The 22,716-nt window shown below is 30.5% G+C and overlaps 1 protein-coding gene across 2 annotated transcripts in view; it reads left to right on the forward strand.

The window, feature by feature from the left end:
• LRRIQ1 (leucine rich repeats and IQ motif containing 1) overlaps window positions 1–22,716 on the forward strand; it is a 186,439-nt gene that overhangs the window by 59,879 nt on the left and 103,844 nt on the right. For both annotated transcript variants that reach the window (XM_023521211.1, XM_023521215.1), the window contains exons 13-16: window positions 330–403; window positions 4,413–4,506; window positions 17,405–17,584; window positions 19,871–20,320. In XM_023521211.1, coding sequence (XP_023376979.1) covers window positions 330–403; window positions 4,413–4,506; window positions 17,405–17,584; window positions 19,871–20,320 — 798 coding nt within the window. The remainder of the gene's footprint in view (window positions 1–329; window positions 404–4,412; window positions 4,507–17,404; window positions 17,585–19,870; window positions 20,321–22,716) is intronic.

Raw genomic sequence — 22,716 nt, forward strand, 5'->3', positions numbered from 1 at the left:
ATAACAACAAAATACCCACTTATTTTTATTAAATACCAAGTACACATTAAAATCCATGATATTTGTGATTGAAATTGGCAATTTCATGATAATTTCTTTTTAGAAATGATGCTAAATTTTCCATTATAGAATGCTTAAAATTTTATAATTATTAAAAACTTAATTTTAATAAGTACTATTGATAAATGTCATAATTGTATTTAGTTATATATAACTGCATATTATTATAAATTGTGTTATATAAATGTATAATTATATAGTAAATTCAATAATGTTAAGGACATTACAATTAAAAATTTTTATGAATTCTATTTTTTTTTTGTTTTCAGCTTGACAAAAATAATACCGCTTTTTCATTTTATTTCTCTGGAAAAACTAGATGTCAGCAACAATTGTCTTTCTGGTAAGTTGAGAATAACATGTAATTTTAAAAAATAGGCTTTTGAGTTTCTGTTCCAAATATGATAAGGGGTTGTTTTTGATAGATGTGTTAATGGAGTGTACAAGTTACACACACACACATATACACACACACACAATAAGGCATAAAAGAAGAAAAATGTTTTTCTCTACCTTAAAGTCTTAGTCTGAAAATTAAACTGACAAATGACGAACAGAAGAAAAGAATAAAAGTTTTAATTGTTTTTTTTCATGTACGTTGGCATTACCACAAGAAGAATGAAGATCCCAAAAAGCAGTTAGAATTAAACACTTATAGAAGTTCCTCAAAAAACTAAGAATTGCTCTACCATATGATCCAGCAATCCCTGTACTGGGTATTACCCCAAAGATTTGAAAACTCATGTCTGAAAAGATATTTGCACACTGATGTTCATAACAGAATTATTCACAGTGGCCAGGACATGGAAACAACCAAAGTGTCCCATGATAGATGATTGGCTAAAGAAGCAGTGTTATATATATACATATATATACAGCGGAATATTATTCGACCATAAGAAGAGATGAAATACTGCCATTTGTGACAACATGAATGAACCTTGAGATAATCATAAAAGCAAAATAAGCCAGATGGAAAAAGTTGAAAATCACATGATATCACTTATATGTGGGATATAAACTTAAAAGCAACAAATGAACAGGACAAACAAACAGAGATTCATGGACGTGGACAATGGACTAGTGATTACCAGAGGGTAGGTGGGGAGGGTAGGGGTAGGCGAGGGAAAAATAAATTTAAATCATTTTTCAAATAAATAAATAAATAAAAGAATTAAACACTTATGTAGTGAGTTGTACAAGAGTAGTAAATTGTGAAAATGTGACAAGACAAGGGTTCTTGGGCTAAGATAGTTAATTGGATGGAGAAGTAACTAGGAAATAAGAGATAGTTTAACAGGTTTGTACGCATATCTCTTAACCTCTACTTCCAGTCCTTGTTGTTAGAATGTCTCTTTCTTCCTGCATCTTTCACATAAGAATTTCATGTTCTGCTTTAAAGAAAAAGAAGAAAGGAAGGTCAGAGCATTCTCATATCTGCTGTTTTTTAAGTTCCATTCTGGCATTCTGAGGCTGTGTGTTTTTAACTCCTTCAAAGACATAGTGAAATAATTTAATTAAAATTCTTTCTATTTTTAAAATTATATTCCTCCCATACCTTTCTGGTAGACCTGAGCAAATGTCATAATGATATTTTAATTTAAAATTTGTGTCTTTTAACTATGAAATGAGTATCCTAGTGAAGATGAGTAAACAAACTTGTCTAACTTGACTCCTAGTAGGTATAGAGTAGATGCCAATTAAAAATAAAGAATGATTTGGTTGACTAATAATGAATTGATTTGGTTGACTAATCTCTCCAAAATTTCCCCATCACCATTCCCAATCAATACCCTCATAGAGACAACTATAGTTTTAATTCGTCACCATAGTTAATTTTGACTGTTCTACATCTTATTAATGAGATCAAAAAGTACATTCTCTTTTGCCTCCAGTTTTCTTTGCTGAGTATTAACGTGATATTCCACCATGTTGTTTACATCAGTAATCTGTTATTTTTTTTATTTTTATTTTTTACTGAGTGTAGTTCCCTGTATGAATATAACATATATGACAATTTGTTTATCTATTCTCCTGTTGATTGATATTTGAATTGTTTGCAGTTTGAGGCTACTATGATTATAAAGTTCTTATGGAAATTCTTCTACAAGTCTTTTTGTGGACATAATGTCTTCAGTTCTCTTGGGTCAATGCGTAAGAGAGTAATTGCTGGATAAAGAGTAGGTGTGTTTAACTTTATAAGAAACTGAGAAAATTGTTTTCCAAAGTAGTTGTAACATTTTACACCCCCACAAGCTATGTTCAAGGGTTCCAATTGCTCCATTCTAGAGAATGTTTAGTATTTCATTGTGTTATCTTATTATGGTTTTAGTTTGAATTTTCCTGTTTATTAATGATATTGTGCCTTTTTACATGCCTTTATTGATGATTTCTGTATATTCTTTTGTGTCTATTCAAGTGTTTTACCATTTTTTAAATTTCATTATTTGCTTTTTTCTTATAGATTTGTATAAATTCTTTATATTTTCTGGATAAAAATTTTTTGTCAGATATGTTTTCTAAATATTTTCTCTCAGCCTTTTTTACCTATTAATTTTATTAATGGTATCCTTAAATAAACAAATGTTTTAAATTTTGATGAAACTTAATTTATTATTTAAATAATTATTGTCTTTTGTGTCTTGTGTGATATCTTCCCACCTGCAGATTGAGAAGATGATTTTCTATGCCTTCTTGCCTTCTTATAGAAGTTTTGTACTTTTAGTTTTTACCTTTGGTCCTATGATCCATGTCAGATTAATTTTTATGAATGCTATAAAGTAGAGGATGAGTTCAGGTTTTATATGGATATCCAGTTGTTCCAGCAACATTTGTCGACCAAGCTTTTTTCATCATTGAAATACTTTGGTGTCTTTGTCAAAAAATTGATTTACATTTGGCTAGTTTGGATTTGCTTCTATTAATTGTTTTTCTCTTGTTAGGTTATATTTTTCTATTTTTTATATGTCTAATGATTTTTAACTGTATGTTGAACATTGTACATAATATAGTTTACTAAGTCTGGACATCATTGTCTTCTTTTTAAAAGATGTTTAATTATGGCAGACAGTTAAAGTATTGATGGATAATTTTGTTTCTGTCAGCCTTAATTTTATTCTTTACTAGGACAGGTCATTTTAGTTTTCAACTCTTTTTTTTTTTTTTTTTTATTAAATGTATTGAGGTGACATTGGTTAAGAAAATTATATAGGTTTCAAGTGTACAGTTCAATACTATGTCATATGTATATTGCATTGGGTGATCACCACCTGAAGTAAATTTCCTCCCATCACCATATATTTTACCCCTTTTTACCCTTATCTACTCCCCCTCAACTTGTAGTGCATGCTCCTACTCCAGGGCATTGTCTGCTCTCCTAATTCTCAGTCTTTCTGGATTTTAGCTAAATCTCTGAAATATTCAATTAAATCTCATCCTTGCTGGGCTGAAACTTCAATGTCTTTCATTGCTGCATGAACTTTAGTGTCATCATTCAGTTCTTAGCCCTACAGAAGTGATCTCTGCTAGGTTTTTTAGTCTTGCCTTGCCTATGTAACACCTAGCCCTCATCTAAAGACCTGAAGTTAATCTTCACATAGATTTCTTCAACTTCCTCCCTACCAACATATACATACACAGCTTCTTTTCAGTACTTTTTACCATAAATTGCAGCTTCAGCTGTAATCTTTGCCTCCTCACTCAGCAACACAGCCTCTTTGCTTGGTCTCCACTTTCCTGCCCTCAAGTAGTACAATGCTTTTAGGCAGAAAACCATTGTGATTGTAGGCTCATCATGTGTGTTTCCTTTCTCTCAGAGTTAGGCTTAAAAACAAGTATTTCATACATATCATCCAGTTTTATGATTGTTTTCTGTGAGATAGCAATTCCAACATAAATTATTCTGTAATATACTCTAGATTGACCTACTATTTTTACTTTTGAAAGTTTAATAGGTCCATGTATCTGTTTAAGTATATGTTCAATTTTACCACTTATCATATTACTTTAGATTTTACTTTTTCAGGTTTTGTGTTTACAGTCTGGCATGAACTTTTTATAAGCCCTTTACACATATTATTTTATTTAATTCATATCCTATGAGATAAGTATGAAACTGAATCATAAATCAATTATATGATTTACATAAGTTTACATAGCTGTTAAATAGTATAAATATATATTCTGACAGCAGAGTCTGTGTTTTCAATACAGTCTCCTTTTAAAAGTATATTGTTTTCTGTAGAATAATTTTTATTTTCTTTAATTCCTAATTAAATAAAATAATTATTGATCTATGATTACTTTTCCTTATCTAAGATGTTTTTTATAATGATTCTTATTGTTTTTCGTAGATCTTACAAGTGCCATAAAGTGGTTTGATGCATGCTATGCTCTGCGTGAATTGACTCTCACTGGAAATCCGTTCCTTCAAGAAATAAACTGGAGGTAAAAAAAACATTATTGCACCCTATACACATACTTTGTTAAAGATGCAGAAAACAATTTGATTAAAAATTGTTCTGTATATACTAATTGCTTGGGAAAAGTTAATAAAAATAATTTTTAAAAGGTATTCAAAAGTAAAAGTTTTTATAAAAATAGTTTAAAAATACATTCAACCTAAAATAATTTTTGGCACAGGTAGGAACTAACGCAAATTTGAAATGATAATTCTGATTCATATCATTGATTATGTGACAATTTTAGTATGATGTTAACTTGGGTTTTGTATATAGAAAAGACATTTGTTGGGAATTACTTTTTATGGGTCATCTTAATCACAGGGCTTGCTACTTAAAATTACTTTCTTTCTAGCAATAATTTAAATTTATTTTAATTTCTTAAAAGAGAAATTTGATGTCTGTTGAAGTATGTATTATAAGCATGTGTGAATATATACCTCTCTTTGGAATACTCCAGTGACTAGATGTAAATGAAGAAAAATATTTTGTAATTTTTAAATAAACTTCCTTCTTTAAAACTTTTTCTAATCTGAAATTCTCATATCATTCACTATTTTCTCCAAATTAGTAGCATCTTTTTTACAATTAATTCTTTTTGAGATAATTTACATATAGTAAACTCTATCAGTTTTGTTTATGAGTATGAATATTGTGTAAAATCTATGACAAGCAAGGTATTGAACATTTTTATCAGCTCAGAAAATTCTTTCATGTTCCTTTGCTGTCAGTCCCCTCTCCTAGTACTTTAACAATCTCTCTCTACTGTCTTTATGACTTTTGTTGTTTCTGACTTATTGTGTTACTACTTCCATTTTTATCTTCATTTTTCTGTCTCTGATATTTTTAGGATTTTCTCTTTATCAGTTGTTTTCAGCAGTTTGATTATTGTATGTTTTGGTGTGATTTTATATAGAGTTACTCTGCTTATGATTAATTGAATCTCTTGGATCTGATGGAAATTTTTTGGCTATTATTTTTCAAATATTTTTTCTGCCCTCTTCCAATTTTGTACTAGGACTCCAGTCTCACCAATGTTATACCACTTGTTATATCCCATAGTTGCTATTATTCTGTTCTTATATTTATTACACTTTTTTCTTCTGTTGTACTTCACTCTTAATAATTACTGTTGTCTTCAAGTTCTCTGTGAATCTTCTCATCTATCTACTCTGTAATCCCATCCAATTTTTCAGTTCAAATTTCAGATATTGTGCTTTTCATCTTTAGAAGTTTCATTTATGTCTTTTTTTAACATTTGAAATTTCTCTTTTAATCATGCTCATGTTTTCCTGAATCATCTTTAACATATGGAGAATACTTATAATAGCCATTTTTTAAATTCTGCTAGTCTATCATCTCTATTATTTTGAGGTCAATTTTTATTATTATTATTTCTTTTTATTCTGGGTCATATTTTCCTACTTCTTGCATGACTGGTCAATTTTACTTATATTCTAGACATTTTTAATTTTATACTGTTGATGTCTTAATTTTTTTGTTCGTTTAAATAGCATCTATTTTGTTTCTGACATGCAGCAGCTAAATTGCTTGGAATTAATGAGATACTTTCAAAACTAACTTTTAAGTTCTGAAGGAAACTTTTAGTCTAGTGCTAATTTAGCCACACTACTATGGTACTGACTTTCTGAGTATTCTCCCTGACGCTTCTTATGTATTCTTTCAACTATGACTGATGAGAATTAATTCCAGCCCTGTGTGGGTTCCTGTGATTTTTCTGCCTTTTGCTTCCCACTGGTTGTTTTCTTTGTACTTATATGGTTTTCTCTCACACATCCTCAGATCATTATTCATTTACCCAGGTCTAGGAGAACTATATCCCAGAATAGTGAAAGACTTACATATGTCCTCTTTGGGATTTTCTGGTGATGATTCTGGCCCAAACTCTTGTCCCTTTTAACGTCCAGCAGCATGCATTTGATAAATGGTTTAACATGATTTATTGTACATTTGGCATTTGTGCCATATCAAGTTATGGGGTACATCAAGGCAGAACAAGCCAAGAATAGACAAGGCCTATAGCATAATTAGCAAGGTGAGTTGGCAACATACTCAAGTGTAAAGAAAGGCAAACATTTACTAAAATTCATATAGGAAAATCTATTTCAGGATCTTCAGAGTTTAGATCAAGTCAGCAAGTCCTATGAATTTGATCACATAATTAAAATATAATATTTATGAACAAAATATAGACAAGGAGGAATGAATGATTTAAAAAAGGATTGTCGTGACATTTGGTTTTAAGGCAGAAGTAGTTGATTCCTTGCTCTCATTTGTTTTCCCTGTGATATGTGACCATAGTCAGGAAGATCCTGGTTCTGATGACTTCAGAAAGAACATAAGATATCTTACATAGGAATCAGTAATCTGGTTATGTTTAAAATTTTTATCTGATTCAGTCCACCAGTAGGACAGGATAAGTGAGTCTAGAGAGTACTCTCTGTTCTCTCCCTTGTCTGAGGCCACTGTAAACCTCTGACACTCTTATCATATGTGCTGGTTTTCTGAATTTGTTAATTGGTCTTTGGTTAAGGAAATAGAAACATTTTTATACCAACTTGAACATCTGTGTAATTTGCTACTTGATAACTTGTGTATCACAGCTGAGTTATTGTCTTTGCCATAAAGTCTGTTTTTCTTTCTTTTTCTTTAAAGCTCAGCTTTTACATCAATTTCTAATGTTATGCTGTTTTGGTTTTTTGGCGGGGAAACCTGGTATATATTTACATGTTTTAGAACAGATCTTGTCACTTTCTACTTAAGAAGTATGTTTCCAAGTACAATTTAAAATGTGTAGCATAAAAGAGAGTATACTCCAGTACAGTAATTCTCAGAGGTGTATCCCCAGACCAGCGACTACATCGTCACCTGGAAACCTGTTAGTAATGCAAAATCTTGGACACTGTCCAGATCCACTTAATCATAAACTAAGCAATGATGCCCAATGTGTGTTTTAACAAGCCTGTGTGTTATAATAGCCATTTGATTCAATGCATACTAAATTTTGGAAATCACAGTTTTTAAACAAGGACGTTCTACCCCTTTCCCATATTGTGTGATCCTTAACTTTCCTATGTCTCTGAATCATCACTGGTAAAATGAGGATAGTAATAGTCCCTATATTATGGGGCAGTTATGAGAATTTAATAAGATAATACACATCTTTTCTTGAGAAAAATACGTGGAACATGGTAAGCACCAAAAATCTACTATTTTCCATTCATAGGCTAAACAGACTACATATCAGTTCTCAATCTCCAAGTGTTTAGTGTATGCCTACTATATGCAACCAGTGTCCTAACATGTTGGCCATTATAAAGGAAATTCAGTGTAACCCATTATTTCAAATCATTTTTAATAATCTAGTTAGAGATATAAAATATATGCAAAAACCGTGAAAACTAAAAATGATAGCAAACACTCACATGCATTTACTTTGTTCCCAGCACTGTTCTCATTTAATCCTCATAATATGCCTAGTGAAATAATTACCTAGTATCTCCATTATGTAGTTAAGGAAAATGAGTCACAAAAAGGGTAAATAAATTACCCAGTTTCACACAGCTAGCAGATGGATTCAAACCAGGATTCAAACTTGTGTAGTCTGGCTCCAGACTCTGTACTCTTAACCCTCAGATTTCAGTACCTGATATGTGTTAAGTGATTATTGTAGGCAATAAATATACTTCAGAAATTTGGAAATACCATCTTAATTTAGTGCGATGAGGAAAAACTGCCTTTGCTGAAGAGGCAAACTTTTAATTAAACCTCTAAAGTTTGGTAAGATTTAAAATCAAGTTAAAAGAAAAAAAAAATCACTTTTGGTCAAAGAAACATCCAAGAAAAGGAGGGAATGTGAAATATGAGATCAGGCTCTTTTAGAAGGCTAATCTATTCAGGTGTAAAGTATGTATACTGGGAAATACCATTGGAAAGATATAAGAAATCAAGTACTTATCCTTAAACAGTATGTTAGAAGATGGGCTAAGTACCTGTACATATTACTTTACTTCATAGCAACCCAGAATTAAGTTCTGTAATTATCATTCTCATTTTACAGAGGTATTTACTAAAGCTCAGATAACTTGTAATATGCCCAGCTATGATGTAAGTGTCAGAGAAGAAATTTGAGTTCTGAGCCCTGGAATTTAAACACTATGCTCTATTATTTCACATAATGTATTACCACCTGATTTTATGGGCCTTGTATGCTAGGATAAAAAGTCTCCTTTATCCCGTGGTCACGGAGAAGGACCATAGCATGGTAGATATATGTATAGGCCTTATAAGTAAACTGCTCAGGTGCATATCTAGTTCCACGCTTCCTGTTTACCTTGCACAAGTCATTAGATTGTGCTACACAACAGCAGACACAGAAATCTATGTGATTTAACACAATAGTTTATGTTTTGTTTGTATTACATCTGATGTGAGTTTGGCTTAATCTGCTTAGGCAGGCTCAGAAACTCGTGCTTCTTACATTTTGTGGCTTTGTGTCATGTAACTTCAATGTAACTTGATTTTTTAAAGTAGTAGATTGTGGTGGGAGAGAGGGAAGAAGACCACAGGGAAAACACAGCTGACATTTAACCACTCTGCCCTCAAAAGTAGCAGTGGTCACTTCTTTCATGTTCTATTAGCCGTAACAAGTCATATGACCAAACTCACTGCAAAGGAGGCTGGGAAACATAGAGAAGAACATGAGTATCAGAGTACACTAACAGTCTCTGTGAGGACTAAACGTGTTACTGCATGAAAGCATTTTATATTAACTAGCATATACCACACTCGATAAATATTAGCCACTGTTTTTAAAGAGCTATAGAGAAATTTTTAATAGTCGTGTGACAAGAAAAATAGTGTTTAAGGAAGTGTTTTAGCAGCAAAGTGATGAGATTAGGGGAAAGTGGCCAAATTAAATGTTATCAAAGTGTTCAGGCATTAAAAAGGGCAAAATTAAGTAGTAGAAGTGGCCCCAGATTGTACAGATCCTTTTACTATACAGCTAGATTTACATATTGATATCGATCTATTATAAATATATAAAAATATATATGTATATATAGAGATGTGTATATGTAACCTCATGTGCTATGTATGTTGAACGCACCCGAAGTTATTTGTTAAAGTAATACAGTAATAATTACATTATAATTTGTAAAAAGCTTGAAAAAAGGCATGTTTCAGCCCCCTAATTTTTCTATTGAATTTATTTATTTTTATGTTGGTAAGTAAAAATATTATTTCCTATAAATTTACAATTTATGTTATTGTTGATTTGCAGTAATTATCAATATTGGGAATTCTAAAACTAGAGTCCTCAGACTTCTAGATAATCACAGTGTTTATCAGATACTCCAACTTTCATGAGAAACTAATTTTAGGACAAAATACTATAGGAAATATCAACTATTAGTTAATATCAAGTCACAAGGGTATCAGGAATTCAATTGTTTAAATAATGTGTGTGTATATGTGAAAAGACCACCAAACCGTGTTTCCAGACCTTTCACCAGATGGCTGAAGGACTCTTCTCATTTGGAATTGAAGCAGTCAAGGTCCCCACTAGCTCATGTTCTGAGGCTGTGCTGCTTTTACATTGGGAATTAAAGCAATAATCCCCAAGTTTGGGGTCCTCATTTCTAGGTTCCAGATTGTAGAGTGAAATTTCCTATACAAAAACAAGAGTGTAATTATGTCCAAAAGACTCCGCTTGGCAAGATATTTTTTTTATAATAAAAATATCTGATGGGTTGTTTTTAGAGAGTTATCTTTCTTTTCCAAGATAACTTTATAGACCAAGTGTATGATGAGAAATAAAAATATGTAGTCATGCCTATTATTCAGAGCAAGTTGTTTAGGGGCAATGGTTTTTCAATTAGGCGGTGGGCAAAAAAGACAAATTCTCTTGCCGATCTCATATTAGTTTCCACCTGAACAGCTGCTGTATTGCCAGTTGCAATTAGAAACAAACCTATGTCCTGAATAATTTTTGAATTTATTTTTAATTTTTATTCATATGGAACATATACACTTATTTTGTTGATGAAAACATTCTCGTGGTAAATATATTTATATAAATCTATTATAAATATATAAAGGTATTCACATTTTACACTTAGTAAGTATATATACTTTATAGTCTTAAAGAAAACATTTAATTAGAGATAATCAATATTGAAATAAAATAAGTAGTATTTGTATTATAAATATACATATAATTTAGTTATATTTAAATGAACTTTTCTGGACTAGAGAAATACCAACTTGAAACTGTTACCTATCAAGTTTACTTAGATTGATTGGCCTAAAACAGCTTCCATGATTTTAAGAAGAGATTCATTTATCTAAAGGGTTTAATATCTTATAATCTATAAAATATGGATTTGTTAATGAAAGGATCAACTCAAACTTTAAGCAGTGCTTTCCAATGAACTTTATATAACCCTTGATACCAACAAAGGGATTAGTTGTAGAATTTCCCAATTGACTTTTTACTTTCATGTCTAGCCAGTGATAACACGGACAAAACTGATGTACTAAAAAAATCTCTTTTTAAACCACAGACCCAGTTTGGAATTTCCTTTGGGAATATGTTTCATTCATTAATGATTAATAGAGCTTCTTAAGTGACAGAATATTCACCAGGAAGTTTTCACTAAATGAAATATTGATTCAGCCCTTGACTAGGAGGAGCCCAGCTGGAAAAACTAATGTTGAGATCCACAGTATTCTTAAACTTCATTTCCAGCATGAATCAACTTGTTACAGCACTTTCTAATATATTCATCATAGACACTTATAAGGCAGCATTTGAACTTAATTAAAGCCAATTCATGTACTACTAACGTATATGGATCTAAGAACTGTTCCTTTAAAAAAAAGGTTAAAGAAAAAAAATTAAAGGAAACCACTAGCTCCACTCTAGATATTTATTATATCAATCACAAATTCAAGATATTGTCACACTTTTGAAGTTCCAAAGCAAACTAAAATTTTAGATCCAAAAGAAGTTCAAAATATTCGTACTAAAATAAACCATTTGGTATATTTTTTTAATATAAAGATGATCAATGTAATATAGAAATATTCCAAAAGTAAAAATTTAAGCCCTGTTGACTCACATTTTCTAGAATTATTACCCGTAGCTAAAATGGTGTACTTAATAAAATCTATATCAATAACTATGTTCAAAATGATGATAAAAATTACTGATAAAGTTATTTTGCCCTTTGCTGATCCAGTGTCAGTTAACATCAGGTTAGTTTACACATAATGCCATTTGCAACACTTAGAAATAAATCTAATGTTTTGTATTATCTTTTAACTTATTTTTTAAAATTATTTCATTTGTCTGGAGCATAAATATTTATTAAATAAAATATACTTGTGGTAAAATATTGATCTCTTCTTTAATCAAATAAAGCTAATTCTTATGATTTTTCCACTAGGATTATATTAGCTTATGTGATTAAAATGCATCTTTATTTTGTCATTAGGAGTTTCCCAGTAGAAAACTGGTTTCCTCTATGTGGAATAAAAAAAAACAACAACCTGGTACTCTCTAATTTCAGTGTTATGGAAATAATTTTCTGAAAAACTTTCATACCATTTATATAAAACCAATGGCAATGTTAATCAGTGAACAGACTATTGGAACATAACTGTCTGGGCCCATGATATCTCTTAATTTAGCAAATTCTTCTGATGTTATTGATATATAAGTTATTCTATAAGTTTCCAAAAAGCTAAATTTTACTTGAATATTAGAGACCATTTTCAAATTATTAGAATTTCCCCGTTTTTTAAATTTAAATCTGAATATCTATGATCACAGCATAACATGTTAGTGGTTATTTTTCTTTAAGGTGTACAAGAAAGATTATATTGTAAAAATATAGATGCTCCAAAACCTGCTAGTATATATCTTTGGTGTAACTGAAGATTCTGTGTTTTAAAAAGCATTCCAGGCACCAGTGACGCAGCAATTCAAGAACAATCTTTCAGAAACACTACCCTGCAGGACTGAAGGCACACATAGGGCTTCGCCTTGAATTCCCAGCCCAATTGATTTAGAGAACTAAGATAAAGAATAGATATGTTAGACTCTGTGATTCTCATGTTAGCGGCATGAGTATTGCCTTTCTTTTCTTGACACTTCCTCATATAACCAAAATGAGACCTGAAAGGTGGCTGCTCAAGAGGGTCTCATCAGTGTTACTATATCTGCACTTCCACTGTGGGTCTATCCTGGTGAAAAATTTTATAAGTCCAGCAGTTTACTGTTATTGTTTAACCAGAAATGATTATACCCTAGAAGAAAAAAAAAAATCAGCTTTCCCTAACTCCTAAGAAATTCAACTTGTAATAAGAAAATCTTTATTAAGTTTCTTTTTAAGGTATAGACTAGAGCCTGTCATTGACACACCTCATTCCTTCTGCTTGTCAGGTCTACTTTGGAGACCAAGACAGAAATTTGTTTGGTACTCAAAGAATTAGAATTGTTGGTTATTCTCAAGGGTTATTTGCATCAGATTATTGAAGTCTTATGTTTATTCTTCTATAATTTAGGAAATTTAAAGAAAGAGGAACAGTAATAGAATTAGAGCATCTTTTTTTTTTTTTTAAAGTTGGATAAAAAATGCAGTCTTAAAACTGTGGAAAAAAAGGTTAGTGGTTGCCAGGGGTTATGAGGGAGAGATGAATAGGTGGAAATACAGAGGATTTTAAGGGCAGTGAAACTGTTCTGTATAATACTACATTGTGGACATATGTCATTATGCATTTGTCAAACCTATAACATAGAACACCGAGTAAACCCTAATGTAAACTATGGACTTTGAGTGATAATGATGTTTCAATGCAGATTCATTAATTGTAAAAAGTGTACCACTTTGGTGTGGAATGTTAATAGTGGAGGAGGTAGTGAGGTTGCCCTAAAAATAAAGTTTGTTAATTAAAAAAAAAAATACAAAACAGTTCCTAAACATTAAATGAAGGATGGCAAGGTAAGACTACTAAAATGCTAAGGTTCAAGAAGGAAAATTCCAGTGACAGCCCTAATAATAGTAACTATTTCTACCTAACTGTATAGTCAAGAATAATATATCCTTTTGTACAAATACAATTGTAAAATGTAATTTTGATATATATTTTTATTAATAAAATAGTCCATTAAGGCCATCATTATTTTATTACTCTTTATTATCACATCTCAAAAACATCATCATTTCATACCTGATACTTTAGAATTATGACTAAATAAGTTATTTTAAAATTATAGTCATGTCTGGATGAACTCTTGACTGGATACTCGAGTGAAGACTTAAAATACAATGTAGCTTCATAGGTAATGTAATAAAAAGTTTGGTAGGGTGGAATATGGATACAATATTTAATTTCTACATTGTATTTTTATTATTACCAGCTTCACTTTCAGAGAGTTGCCCTTCCTTGCTTTGAGTAGTACCTCGGTCAAAGATTTCACATTGTATTTAATATTGTACCTCTGTAGTAAATACTTCTAATTACCTTTTCACCTTGTGATGAATAACTATTGTCTTAATATAACATTCTACTTTTGAATCATTTCTTAAAATGAATCCAAGCAGAAGCACAATATGTGTCATTTATTTCTCCCTTTGTAGTAAATGTGGTAGTTTTTACCAAACACTGGTAGCTACAAGCCTACTAAAAATGTTAAAAATATCTGGACCCAAACTTTCTTAGTTAGCTCAAACTCTTTGTTAGCAAAGCATTAGATTTTTATCTGCTTGTTAATATTTAAAACATCTGATAATTACTCTGAAGATCCAAATCTAATTATTTTTCTCTATTCTTATTTAAATATTGATTTAAAAAATGCATTATTTCTAGGGGAAGGAGGGTAAGGTACTAATCATCTCTCTTGCCAGAAAATGAGAAACTGTAGTGTTCCTCTTTTTGGCTTTCATGGAGGGCGAGTATTTATACCTCTCTCGTAATTTATTCACTGTCAAAACTACCAAGATTATAACTATGCACAGGAATGCATTATGACTTTTGTTGGCCTTAGGCATTTTTGCCTTAATGTACCACTTTATTAATAAAATACATATATTAAAATTATATTTTATAACTGTGTTTGTACAAATGGATATATCAATCCTGACTATACAATTAGGTAGAAGGAATAACAATTATTAGGGCTGTCACTGGAGTTTTCCTTCTTGAACCTTAGCATTTTAGTAATCTTACCTTGCCATCCTTCGTTTAATGTTTAGAACTGTTTTGTTTTTTAATTAACAAACTTTATTTTTAGAGCAGTTTTAAGTCAACAGCAAAATTGAGAAAGTACAGAAAGTTCCCACATACCCTTTTATCCCCATAAACACACAGCCTCCTCCACTATCAACATCCCACACCAAAGTGGTACACTTTTTACAATCAATGAACCTGCATTGACACATCATTATCACCCAAAGTCTATAGTTTACATTAGGATTCACTCGATGTTCTATGTTATAGGTTTAATAAATGCATAATGGCGTATGTCCACAATGTAGTATTATACAGAATAGTTTCACTGCCCTTAAAGTCTTCTGAACTTCACCTATTCATTCCTCACTCTTAAACCCGGGCACCCTGGCAACCATTAATCTTTTTTCTTCATAGTTTTACTTTTTTCCAGAATGTAACATAGTTGGAATCATAATGTAGCCTTTTTAGATTGGCTTGTTCATTCAATAATATGCATTTGTTTCCTTCATCTATTCATAGCTTGATAGATCATTTCTTTTTAGTGCTAAATAATATTCCATTTTACAATGTACCACAGTTTATCCATTCACCTATGAAAGAAGTTCTTGGTTGCTTTCAAGCTTTAGCAAATACAAATAAAGCTGCTATAAGCACTATGTTGACATAAGTTTTTAATTCATTTGGATAAATACCAAGGAATCTGATTGCTGGATCAAATGGTAAAAGTATCTTTAGTTTTGTAAGGAACCACCCAACTATTTTCCAAAGTGGTTATACCATTTGAATTTTCACCAGCACTTAATGAGAATTCCTCTTTCTCCACATCCTCACAAGTATTTACTGTTATTAATGTTTTGGATTTTGGTCATTCTAATGGTAGGTAGTGATATCTCATTGCAGTTTTAATTAACAATTAAACGTTGCCGATTAAACATATTGAATGTTGATATTGAACATTGTTCATATACTCATTTGTCATCTTCACATCTTCTTTAGTGAGGTGTCTTTTAAGGCCTTTGCTCATTTTTTTTCTTTTCTTTTTGGTGAATTTTAAGAGTTCTTCCTATATTTTGGATAACGGTCTTTTATTGAATATGTCTTTTGCAAATATTTTCTCCCGGTGTGTGGCTTATCATCTCATTCTCTTGACAGTATCTTTCTCAAAAAAGAAATATTCAAAATCAATGAAGTTTGGCTTATCAATCATTCTTTCATGAATTATGTCTTTGGTGTTGTATCTAAAACATCTTTACCATACCCAAGGTCATCTAGATTTTTCTATGTTATCTTCTGGGTGTTTTAGAGTTTTACATTTTGCTTTTAGGTCTGTGATCCCTTTTGTGTTAATTTTTGAGAAGAATGAAAGGTCTGTGTCTAATTTTTTTTTTTTTTTTTGCATGTGAATATTTGGTCATTCTAGCACTATTTATCTTTTCTAAATTGTCTGCATTTAATTCTCTGTCAAAGATTAGTTGACTATATTTGTATAGGTCTATTTCTAGGTTCTTTCTTTTGTTCCATTGATCTATTTCTCTATTCTTTTCCCAGTACTACCACACTGTCTTGATTACTGTACCTTGATAGTAAATCTTGAAGTCAGGTAGTGTTTATCCACAAACTTCATTCTTCTCCTTCAATATTGAGTTAACTGTTCTGGGTCACTTGCCTCTCCATATAAACTTTAGAATCAGTTGTTGATATCCATAAAATATCTTGCTGGTATTTCTATTGGGATGGTGTTGAATCTACAGATCAAGCTGGGAAGAACTCATTTAATGACAATATTGAATCTTCCTATGTATGATAATATCTTCATGAGACATCTTTTCATTTATTTAGTTTTCTTTTTTAATGTTGTATCAGAGTTTTGTAGTTTTTCTCATAGGAACTGTGAGTTTTTAACTAAGGAGTTTTACTCATTCAAAATGTCCATTTTACTCCTGTGACCATCAATAGTGTCCTTGTGAAAAGAGGCCTGCACTCTCCTTATGAAAGTTTTGGGGAGTACTTCTAAATGGCTGAGCTTGGCGAACAATTCTTACTGTTTGACCTGATTTTTAACATTGTTAGTTATTTAAATCAATACAGACTTTTACTCATATTCTGAAGATTTTTGTTGTTATAATCCTTAGCAATTTGAAGGCGATCCAACAATTTTAGATTTTCCAGATTAGGAAAAACAGTGTAATCTCCACACCTCTTGTTTTAACCCTACTCTCGCTATATTTTACTAAGAGAAACAATCAGAATTTACCAGTATTTCTCAAAAAAATAGTAACTTTTAGTAAGATTATTTTAGTTATTATTTTTTAAAGAGTGTATCTTTAAAAAAATTATAAGAATATCATTATTCTTATAATGTGGCCTTTTATTTACTCCTAGCCCAAATTTTCAAATGCTTTTTAGAAAAAAAAAAAGTTAAGTATAAGTTAAAAACTGTAAAACTTACTTTGTACATGACATGATACCATAAAATTTAAAAACTAATTTAACAGTATAATTTTTTCTCCAAAATCAACAATTTCTGAGATATACTCTGTGCTTATATTGTTTAAGTAATAGTCATATGATTATTTTAGATATAAACTCTCCTTCTCAAGATTTTTTTTTCATCTTTTTAATAGGTATTCTCTGCTTAAAATGTTACCTGCTCTAAGAATCCTCAATGGTGAAATGCTAAACTCTTATTCAGAAAGCTACACTGAAGAACACTATGAACTAGAATTGGGACGTTTCCTGGTACTTTGTCAGTCTCAAATTAGAGAATTCAACTTACTAATTGAAAACTATATTACTGGAAAAGGGTATAACTGTTATCTTCTCCTTGTCATAATTAAAATATATAAGGAAATTTACGCAAATGATTAAAAATATTCCAATTAATACAATTTATATTTTTTGAGTTAGAACAGTGTGTTTTAGGGATGTTCTTTCTTTTTAAAAAAAAGTCTGGGCATCTTTTTTTTGAACAAAATTAAAAAATAAAATGTTAGATAAAATAAATTATGAAGATAACTTCAAACAAGATGTAAACATTCATTTAGTCATTCAACTAATCAGTAATAGATTTATTCAACAATTATTGTGAGCAGACTCACAATCATTAGTATTAGTCTAGACTTTACCCTCAAAGAATTCACAGATTAACATAAGAGAAAATTAGATAAATAAATAGTTACAGTGGAGCAAGTCTTATAATACAGATAATATTTATTAGATAATAATATAAGATATATTGCACATTTATTTATACATTAAGGTATTATGGGAGCATGGTGGAGAAAAGTAGTCAACACATGTTCATGTTCAGAGGACAGAAGCTGAGAGTACAGTCCTAATGAAGTATCAAAGAAAGCAGACTTCCCATTCCCCATTCTAAATTCTGAATGCATTAGTGTGAATGAATTATAATTGATCCTTCTGTAACTGTATTTTCTAATTTGCATTTCTCTAGAAAATGAAAATGAAAAAGGAAAAGGATTCATATTTTGCTTATGATGGCACTCCTTTATATCTGGAACAATAATATGTGCTTCCAAATATCTAAACTTAATTACTAAATTATATGCTTAAAGTATTGCTATTTGTACTTTCATACATGCTGATCTATATGTTGTTTCTACTATTTAAATGCTTTTGAATATTTATTCAGATTAAAAATAAATCTCACTGCTTTAAAAATAATCCCAGTTGTTATAGGTAAGTAATGTTTACTTTTAACAAAAACTAAGTTTATTTACATTTATCTTTGCGCAAATCTAAATTATATCTCCTTGTATATGTATGTTAATGTATAATTTTTGATGTAAAGGGGACCCTTGTCATCCCTCATATTAAAATTTAGATTTCTCAGTTCCTTTGGACAACTTATTGTCATCGCAACTTGTTTCATTTTAGCATTGAAAATGGAAAATATAGCATATTTTATGTTTAATCATAAATGGTGATAAATTTAACATCTAGCCGTAAACATTTGTTATCCTATGTTAAATTGAAAATTGCTGCATTATTAGCCAACAAAATTAATGAAATATAAAATAACAAAAATATATTGGAGAAGTTCATGCTAACATCTAATAATACTTTGTAACATAGGGACTGTCTAATTATTTCTACATCTTAGGAAATACAACTTTCATTTTGTATGGTATAGATACAGTTTTATATTTATATCTTACATTATTTCAAAAAAATTAAGGCAGTTTATAGCTATATATTACATACAGTAATAAAATATATATTTAAAGTAAGTAAAATTAAAAATAATAAAATAGAAATAAAGAAAGATAAATAAAATGTAGCAAAGAATAAAGCTCATACAAAGTCCCTTACATTTGCTATTGAGAGCCATAAATCTGGCAGTTTGATTAATTGCACAAGCTATAACCTCAATAAGCTAGAAATCCAACAATTGTTCAAGAGAATTTTGTAACCATTTATGTTTTAAAGTATTTGAATTTTCTTTGCCATAAATTTTTTTCCAGAGAAAAATGGGAATGGAAATTTTCTCATAATATAAGTTCTTTGTTTAAAAGTCCAAGACAAATATTTTGCATGGCAAGTGTCAGTGTAGAAAGTACTTTTAACTTTGTTTCATAAATAATTTCAAATTTAGTCAGCCATGATATCTCAAGTTTATGGTAGTAAAGGCATGGATTTTTCTCATTCATTTGTACCTTTTTGGTACAAATGAATGAGAAATGCTTTTACAGGTAGCTTTCCAGTTTTCCCAGCACCATTTATTGAAGAGGCTTTCCTTTCCCACTGTATGTTTTTGGCTCTTCACCATAAAAATTAATTAATCAAATAATTTTTAAAAATACCTGGAATAAAAATAGCTCTAAATAAAAATAGCTCTAAAACTTCTAGACATTTTGTCTAGATTGACAGATCTAAATTAACTAAACAAATATTATTATTTTGTAAAAATGAGATTAACTTTTATCTAAAAAACAGAAGTAATTTTTTTCATAAATGTTGTAGTAAACTTTAATATTCATGCCAGACCACACAGGGAAAATTTCAAAACATATTCAAGTTTTAGTATTTGGTTATGTATTTGTCATTAAATGTTCTCATTATTTTTTCAGAAACATATTCACCATGGATGCTGCAGAAAATCTCTGCCATTATTTTAAGAAATTGATGACACTTAGTAATGAATACCGATATGCACATGAACACGGGGATGGAAGTATCACCAAGAAAGATGAATCAGAAGCCCAACAAAATCATTTGGCTCCTACAGACAGTGATAGCATACTGCAAAATAGAGCTCTCTCACCTTGTGCAAATGAATGTAAACCAGACTCACCAGATATTTCTGAGAAATGGATGAACTCTGGTTCTAGTCATTCTCCACTAACTAACCCCTCCTTATGTGAGGATATGGAAGGAAGAAATCAGGAAAAAATAGTTGACAACGAAAGAGAAAACAGCAAGGCAAGCAGCATCTCCACTGAAAGAATCCCATTGTTGGAAACAGTAATAACAAATTCTCTACTGAGGAATCATCTAAATATTAAACATTGTGAAAAAACGTAAGATTTATATCATTTTTTATAGTTGTATATATTTTTTATTTTTATATATAAGAATGTTACCAAATAAATGTTAAAAGATTTAAATTATTATTAAATTTCATATTCTCATATCTATGTTTTATGTTGTACACAAATTATTGATTATAGTACAGATTAATTTGAATTTTAATAATATTGTTTAATAGACTAGTATTGTTTAATTTACAATGAGTAAATATAAAATTATTTTTCTGCCTTTTAATCTCTAAATAATTTAAATGAATTTTAAGGAGAAATAAAACACTACATAATTCTCAAAATAATATGAAAAATACTTCTAAACAATCAGATAATTTTTATTTTTTAAAATATACCTTTCCATGTGCTATTTATTTGCCTATTGATCTAGAAAACATTTAATAAGCATCTATGCAAATATTTAATGTATGTGCTATAATTTTCTTTGATATAACAACTATGTAAGATGAGGCAATTTTCTTTGAGATTAATCACATAAGCCTTCTTCCAACCAGTAAACATTTTTAAAAAGGAAATGGTTGGCTTGCTTGCTTGCTTTATTTAATTATCTATCTATCTATCTATCTATCTATCTATCTATCTATCTATCTATCTATCTATCTATCATCATCTATCACCAGCAAAGATTGGTTTTTACTTTGGCCTATAAGCTTTTTCTTTTCTTTTTACTTTTGGCCTCAGTGTCAAGCCAACAAAATTTACAATAGTCAAATTCAGCTTCTCCAATAACAGGTGCTGAGCTGGGCAGCATACAGGATATCAAGTAGCTAATCTGCTTTTCCAAATTTTTATTCTTTCAATTGTGTGAATGGTGATTTTTTTTTCTAGGAGCTATATTTAAAAAGTTTGATATGCTGAAACTAACATGTATTTCCTAATGCAATTTAAAAAAATTACTGAAAAGGTCTTTAACATTTCCTGATTTATGTTTTACCAATTCATTTAATTGATTGCTTTTGCTCTGTAGGGAGAAAAAAAAATTTAGCTAGAACTCCTGTAACAAAAGATAGATTAATGAGAGAAACATACGAATTTACTTAATATAAGTTTTATGTGATATGAGAGCCTGCATGAAAATTGAAGATCCAAAGAAATAGTTAAACCTGAGCATTTTTATATTAAATTTGATGAAGAATGGAAGGTCTTGAAAAAATATGATATGACAAAGGATATGAGCTAAGAATAGTAACCTGGGAGGAATTTAGCACTGGCTCATTTATTCATATTTCTCTTGTCCTTAATCTTTAGATAAAAGTACTTTTATTCCTCTGGGTATAGGGAGGGCCTTCTCTCACATGAGGGTCTTATGATCCTCTTCCCAGGAAAGTCGGAAAGCCTTACTGCATATTTTTTCCCCTCAAATTCCTTCAGATTAAAATATTCAATATACCAGGTACCAAATTTCTGGGAGACTAAAGTTTTGCCACCCCAAAATATTCCTTTGGGATATTTCTGGGAGACTAAAGTTTTGCCACCCCAAAATATTCCTTTGGGATACTGACTTTAAGCTGGTTATTAAGGAATAAAAAGACTTGGAAAGAACTTCTGACCCTCTTGTTCAAAGTTCTCTCTGTGTCCCGTTGTTATAGATAGACCAGCAAACATTTATTTACTAAACATTTCCTTTTCCATCTCCATGTGAATTGCCTTCCCGCCCTTTGAAGTCTCAAACCACATCCCTCCCCTTTCTCCTTTGCTCCAGATGGCATATAAACCTCCACTGCCCAATACTTCTTTGGGTCTCATATCTTATGTCACTGCTGAATGTACATCCGTAATAAACTTGGACATTTTCTCTCATTAATCTGTCTCTGTTAAATTTAATTATTAGCTTGGGTAAAAGAATTTAGAAGGTGGGAGGAAAATTATTTTTTGTGCCCTCACACATGTCCTGAATCCCATTAACTCTAAATACTCCAAACGTTGCCTACTGAAATTTCATATAAACAATATGTAGAACTACTTAATCAATAGTAAACAAAATAGCCAAATGATAATAAGGAAGGATAAAGAACTGAAAACATAGACAAACCAAAGACCTAAAGAGTAAAGAGAAAATAAAACTTGCTGAAACTTGCCATTCAGTGATTCAGGAAGATTTACTGTCAGTTATATAGGTGTTTCTTAAGTGATTTACATGTGTTCTTATACTAAGGACATTTTTGTCATTGTGATTTTTGCTAAAAAAATAGATGATAATAATGATGATGATGATGATGGTGATAGTAGTATTAGGAGTTGTTTTTCTCATCACGGAGAGTACCCACATTCAGGAAGCCCTAAAGTTACCCTCTTTACCTGATTTCACTGCTTTTAACGTATTGAAAGCGGTCCTGTGTTAGTGTCACTGAGGAAAATATTCCTTATCTGCCTTC

The sequence above is a fragment of the Pteropus vampyrus genome, unplaced genomic scaffold (genome assembly GCF_000151845.1).
Source record: "Pteropus vampyrus isolate Shadow unplaced genomic scaffold, Pvam_2.0 Scaffold9, whole genome shotgun sequence".
Taxonomy (NCBI): Eukaryota; Metazoa; Chordata; class Mammalia; order Chiroptera; family Pteropodidae; genus Pteropus; species Pteropus vampyrus.